This window comes from Enhydra lutris, unplaced genomic scaffold (assembly GCF_002288905.1).
Source record: "Enhydra lutris kenyoni isolate GAN:26980312 unplaced genomic scaffold, ASM228890v2 scaffoldscaffold15, whole genome shotgun sequence".
NCBI lineage: Eukaryota > Metazoa > Chordata > Mammalia > Carnivora > Mustelidae > Enhydra > Enhydra lutris.
In genome coordinates this window covers 59,397,626-59,404,481 of record NW_019154099.1, presented here as the reverse complement: position 1 = coordinate 59,404,481, position 6,856 = coordinate 59,397,626, and the positions used below count along the sequence as shown (strand labels likewise).

Here is a 6,856-nt window from a genome sequence, read left to right as displayed (position 1 = left end):
CATAAGAACAATTATAGCTATTTTTTCACTCTATGCTCGCATATGTAAGAACTGGAATTACCCCACAGTAAAGTTTCTGAAGTGACTGAAATTACCTAGGAAAAAAAAAAATGCATGTTAAGTGTAGACACCAGAGAGAATGACTTCCCTCCTGTGAAAAAATGTCTGGTGGTCCACCAGGTGATATAATATTACAGATAAAAATGGCAGACTTGAAGTAAACTGGAAGAATTTAAATAGTACCTGCATTTTAAGTCCAAGTGCTTAATATATTTCAGTGTAAGCTTTTAATTACTTTTTCATATGTCAAATGCAAGATTTCTTTTTCTTTTCTTTCTTTCTTTCTTTTCTTTCTTTCTTTCTTTCTTTCTTTAAAAAATACTTCTCACCATGTTAACTGCAAAAGGAGAGGGGCATATTTAACGTAAAGATTCTGGCTGGATGCTGAGATTTCCCAAGAATGTCCTAATGTCCCGCAGACATGATGGAATGTCATTTTGGAAGAAATGACGATTGCCCCCTGGCAACCTGTGCTCCCTCCATGTCAAGAAGCCACGACAACGTCGTTCAACATGGCATTGCAGCGAGAAGCCTACTTTCTTTCTTTCCCTAAAGGGGCCCTGTTTCTTGTAATTCACATGACACCCTTTGGCTGTGGTTGTCTGTTAAATTTCCTGTTTTGGTCTAGTTTCAGTGAATCAAAATAAGTAGCTCCCAGAAAAGGCGAGTTAACTACTGTTTTTCTTCCTTTGGGTATTTCCAGTTAAGTGTCTTCTCCTTAGAGGTACAGAGGAAGGAAGGAATCCAGCCACAGCGCAGGTGTAAGTAGGTCACAGAAGCTTCAACGCACCAAAAAACGTGCCGTCCCCATCTCGCGATATCTTCGCGTCCTCCCGTGGTATTGCAAGCTGGAGCTCGTCTCCCTCTTCCAGCTTCGCGATGCCTGGAAAACAGTGATTTACAGGGACGTTGAGTGGTTGTACAGCGCGGGAGGCAGGGTGGGGGGTGCACTAAATAAAACGATGTTATTTTGGGAAAATGTTAACATAGGCATTCACACTTCACGGGACACCAGCGGACTGCTAAACCCGTTACAATTCTACCGGCCTAAGACCAAATTAAAAACAAACAAACTAACTAAGCAAATGAGCAGAAAGACAGCAGATATAAATGAATGTATTTCTCACCTACTGTCTATAAGATGGAGACTCTGAACAGAAACCAATGTTTTATTTGAAGAAGAAAAAAAGTTAAATCATAGCACATCCCTCGTTGGGATATTGTGTGGTTAAAAGTGGTTTTGCTTCATTTTATTGACAGAAATGTTTATAACAGTGTTAAAAAATAATGATGTTAAATAAAAACAAAATAGAAATACAAAAAATAACGATGTTAAATAAAAATACAAAATAGAATACACAAAGTACACACACACTATGCAGATGTATAAACTGCATAGATATCACATAAATATACACTGAATGTGCATATAAAATGTGTATATTACTAGGAAGAAAAAAAAAACAAAACACCACTTATCAGCAAAGCCCATCCATTAACATAGATTTTCTCTGGAGTCCAGACCATGGGGTTAGGAGACATTTGAATTATTTTTGACAGTCTTCTATGTTTCCACATTCCCTTAAATGACCATATTTGTCCTCATAATCAAAAGCAATAAAATACTTAGCTTCTCAAAACTAACTAATAAATCTGTATGTGCCTATTTTACAAGGATGTGTTCTGTGATTCAGGAACACGGAATACAATTCAGGAACTACCCTCGGTACATCCGTGGGGACCCGTTTTAAAAGACAAAGATGACGGAGAAGAAAGGATGATCCGGGGAGAAGAAACAAAGAAAGTAACAAACAAATTACTATTGAAGTTGTTCTTATTTTCAACCAACAATCTAAAAAAGCAGTTGTATTTTCACGAAGATGCCCTGAAAATGTGTTTACACGAACGACGTTATGTATGTTAACATCCATCAGGCCTAAAGCACCCAGATCTCCTCAGGCAACAGCCAGTCAGTGTTTACTTATTGAAACTTACGATGTACCAGACAGCTTTCTAGACACGCACAGGGCTGTGATCAGAATGACAAAAGATTCTGTCTCCAAGGATCTTGTTTTTTTGTCATGGACTATGACAGACAACAAACAAAAGAACATAGTTTCAGGTATTGCGAAGGGTAATATGCACACTTTTTAGGATTAGCAAAGCATTTGATGACTACATGAAACAGTAAAAAAAAAAAAAGCTGGAATTTATTTGTTGAATAGATCAGTTGTTATCATAGAGACTGAAGAGAATCTAGTATTTTGACAAAGGCTGTCGATCACGGAGCATTAAGTAATACTAACTCAAAGTAAAGGCCGTGTGCACTGACAGTTTTCAAGAAGGTTCTGTCTGAAACTCTAACTCTGAGTTATTCGCTCTTTCAGTCCTTCCAGATCGCAGCAGCTGAGCTGTAACTTCTACGACAGACACTCGATTTGAGAGGGAAACAGCGAGATCCAGCTGTGCGTAAGACCCGTGTTTGGTGTTAGCTGGGCTCTTCAAAGGGACCATTTGCTTTTTTTTCCCAGGTTATGATGTATGGGAGCATGGCAGGCTCTTCTATACTAACTGGTCTGAAGCAGACTGGTCCTAGAACAGATGAGAACTGCAACCCGGAATGTCCTGGAGAACAGTTCTCATACCTAACCTAAGCTCTGGCACTGGGGCACAGCCCAAAGGTCCAATAAAATAGTCTTCAAAGGTGAGGCCCCAGGGAAGCATGGCAGAGGGCAGGAGCACGGAAGGGCAATGACCAGACACAGCCCGTGTTGAGTACCGCTGTGCCTGGAATCAGTCCAGACGGGGCGGCCGCGCCTTTCTGTGGGTTTTCTGCAACGCCAGGATGCTGGTCATCGCTGGGCGCAGGGGAACATCTCTTTATGAAAACTAGGGAGTTTGAATTCAACACACTTCCTCATCATCCCCTTACAGCTGTTCATGGCTGCGGGTCCACAAGGACAGCCCCCCCAGTTTCCCTTCCTTCCTGAAGAGTGACCGTGCACTTGGTAGCAAACGCCTCTGAAACTTAGGACTTCAGAGGAGGCAGCCAGGCCTCGGGCCTGTGTTTCAGGGAACTGTACGGAACTGAAGACGTGCCTCAGGGTTAAATGACACCAGCGGACTGCTAAACCAGTTACACATCAGTGGATGTGTCAAATCACCAGAGAGGAATAAATGTGTTTCAAGGCTAGTATGTTTTTTTTTCTCCCCTCATACCAGCTTTGATGAATTTACCCCCAAAATAAAATGAAGACTCTATTGCAAGAATAGCCCGAAGACCAGATGGGAACAAAGTCCTCCCTTTCCCTTTCCTTTCTCTCCACATCGTCACTGCCCCGAGCCGAAGGAGCCTCACTCCTACAAGCTCCCATCCCGAAGTCACCCGTCTGGTCCGTGTGCAGCACATGTCACCTGAAGGAGAGGGAGAGGGAGAGAAAGCCACCAGGCAGCCTGACCGGACCCTTGATTCCGTCAAGGACATGTCTTCAGCAGCACATAAAACAAAAACACAAACAAAAAAAGCTTTGGGGGCTCCTACTCTGGGGTCAGACCTGTTGGTTTCATCCAGGTTCTGGAACTTGGAAGCTGTGCCCTCTGGGACAGCATCAGCTACCTCTCTGTGTCTCAGATGCCGCCTCCCTTAAATGGGGGTGGTGGGGGGCGGTGGTCGGACGAAGGAGCCCAGGTCAGTATAAGACAAGGATGCCTGGTACATGGTAATCATTCCCTGGGTTCTTAGGCAGCGCTATCTACCGAAGGAAATGCAGTTTGGAACTGCTCTCCGTGCTGATCGCCAGCACGTTACAGCCCCTTCTCCATGTGCAGAAGAACAATAAAACGATTACTAATGATTGTATCCGTTTCGACTCAAAGGAGCTAGCTTATCCTTCCAGAGAACAAATGCCACACAACATACCGAGAACCGTCCTTCTATTTACACAGAATTGTTATTTACCGGCCGAATAACAGGAATTATTGGGTAGTGTTTCAGGCATATTTTGAATACATCGGAACAAAGTCACCAGACTCAATTCATCCCCAAAGACATGGACTTTCTTCCTCTGTATTAGGTGTCCCATGGCAAAGGTGCTATCAGTGTATAAAACCTGAGGAATAAACCAGAGACACGGGTCAGAAGCGAGCAGAGCAGGAGACACGGGCGGAGGCAGCAGGGGGCAGGGAACCTACCTGACCATATATAAAGAAGTAACCGGTTTCCTTCACCAGGATTTTGTTTTCCTTCTCCTCCAGGGCTCTTCCTCTTTTAAAGCTCAGCAGCCACGGAACGAACGTGTAAGCGCCTGTGATGAAGACAGAACACTGGTGAGAAGAGCAGTTTTTCACGTCTGCTCGGCCGCTAAACCTGAGTCTGAAACTTAGAGGAGAAATTTGTCTTTTAAAAAAGAGACAAAGGAGACCATCAGGACATTCCCCTGGTGTTTCACCAGTGGTTTTGGGCACACGACCTCCTGCACCTCAGTATGTGGGGACCCGAGGGCCAGCACATCTTAAGCAAAGTCTGTGTTTTCTTCAAATCTTGTGTATTTCAGCGACGTTCACCAGAAAGCCTGGTCTGGATGGGACCAAACGGACCAAATGTCTCTGAATGACACACTCACAGAGGTTTTCTGGTTTTCCTTTGGTTCCCGGAGAGGACGGAGTTAGGATGGGAAACTTTAGCGAGGGGCATGGGGGAAGAAGGAAAAGAGGCCCCTCCCACCAGACACCAAACTGGGCTTAGGGGCAGCGATGGAAGGGCCCAAGACACAGCCTCTACGAGGACATGGTCAAGGAACTCGGCGATAGTCCTCTGCGATATCCAAGTTGAAGTGCTTCCAGGTCAGCACACATGTTCTCCTCTGTGAGCCCTCAGATTTCATGGGGTTGGGGGGGGATCCGCAAGGACAAGAGTCCAGGGAAGGGGGCATAGAGCCGCCAGCGGCTACAGAAATGGGTGGACAGGAGGGGACCCACTCTGGCGTGGGAATACCATGCTCAGGGACAAACACCCTCTCCTGTGAATTCACAGCATTAAATATTTCCTGGATTTCTCACCATTGTGTAAAAATACCAGAGTAAAGGGTAAAACTGAGGCTAGGTTAAGAATGTGGGGGGCATAAACAAAATGGCATAAAACAAGTGAAAAGAAGATTAGGGAAGTGGTAATATAAGGAGAGAAAACAGTGAAATGAAACTGTGGTCTAAAACAATCTAAAATGTTCCTTATAATAGGTAATGCTGGACAACGCATGTCCCCAGGCTTCACCTCGGCCACAGCAAAAAGGGAAATAATAAAACTCAGGGTCCACAAGACGATATGCCAGAAGCTCTGGGAAGAACAACTTGTCCTAGGTTGAGTTTCAAGAACAACTTTCCTGTGGATTTTTGTCAGGGGGTGGCATGGTAGGAACTGTTGAGTGAGCGTCCCTGCCTCAGCTAGCTCCCCCAAACCCATCATGTCTGAGCTTTTTCCAAATAGGATTCAGGAGGGAAGAGAATAAAACAAAAACCCCATATTTTCTCAACACTTCAGAGAAGTAAAGAGCCCGAGGTGATCACACAAAGCAAAGGACACTGCGAATCTGAGATCCGTTCCCTCCCACAGCCCTCCACGTCGGCATGGCCTACAGGTGGAAGACAGGCGGCTGTGAGGGAGACCACAAAAGGAGCCACAGACGCCTGTGGACACAGGTGGTCTCGTCCCTCCTCTTGTGTGCTCACAGGACGTGCCTCTGTTTCCCATGGGGAACGAGGAGGGCCCCCAGTGCTCGGCAGGCCTGGTCACCCAGCTCTGCTGTTCCCAGGAAGGCCCGTGAGGAAACTGGACTTGGATGGAAGCCCTCCGGTGCCCCACTGGCAGGGGACAGACTCTGGAGGAAAGGTCTTCTCAGTGACACGTCGCAGAGGCAAACTTGTCATCCCGTTTTGACACAACAGCAAGGCAGTGGGAAGATGACAATACCACCGTTTTCCGTTGGTGTAAGTGAGATCCTGTGCTCACGGCATTTTTAAACACAGGCTGCCCAAAGCATGGGAAAATGAATTCTCATGTTGTTACTGCTGTGAGGTGCAGCCGATGACGAAAGGGGCCTCCCGTGGTCCTGAGAACACCGGTCGGATGCTCTGACCAGTGAGCACATTTTCTCCCTCCGAAACAGCACATGCCTGAGACTGGTACCTCTCTGACTTCGGGGCCATGTAAGTCAGCTCCCTGCTGCCTTCTGGGGGCTGAGATGATGCCTCTAGGGGACAGGCAGCCAAGAGTCACTGAATTAACGACAACTTTAGACATAAACTAACTCAAAATGGTGGTGTGCTATACAGTTGCCCACAAGCATCCCGTTGCATTTTAAAAGCATTATATTATGTACTCATTTATTTCTGAAAGGGTTTCATGAGCTGGTTGCTGGAACTGTGCGAGATGGAAGCTACCACAGACGTAGGACATACTCAGGAGGTGAAGGGAAAGGCTCCTTTCCAAACCCGCTTGCTTATATCCTGGCCGGAGATATTTCTTGGCCGCACATTTTTTTTTTTCAGTACTTTAAACTGATTTCCTGTTTCTTTAGGAAAGGCTTTCCTTTACATCTACAAAATCAGTGAGCCAGTTCGTGCCAACTTTCACTACCACATTGTCAGAATAGAAAGCAAAAGAAGTAGTTATTAGGTACATTCTTACGTTCTCTTGACATTTTCTTTTGGCATTTCATCCTACCTTGCTGGAAATATTCTTACAAGAGACAGTCCGTGGTCTCTGGTTTTTATGTACTGTCTGTATTTCTGTTCCTTGCAC

At 45.4% G+C, this 6,856-nt stretch overlaps 1 protein-coding gene across 1 annotated transcript in view; it reads right to left on the bottom strand.

Moving 5' to 3' along the window:
* Positions 1-336: 336 nt before the first annotated feature.
* LOC111147133 (TNF superfamily member 13b) overlaps positions 337-6,856 on the bottom strand; it is a 30,079-nt gene continuing 23,559 nt past the window's right edge. Inside the window, exons 4-6 of the mRNA XM_022503035.1 lie at positions 4,252-4,364; positions 4,019-4,169; positions 337-943 (exon numbers count right to left, since the gene is read on the bottom strand). Of these exons, the coding sequence (XP_022358743.1) occupies positions 831-943; positions 4,019-4,169; positions 4,252-4,364 (377 nt within the window). The 3' untranslated portion in view covers positions 337-830. The remainder of the gene's footprint in view (positions 944-4,018; positions 4,170-4,251; positions 4,365-6,856) is intronic.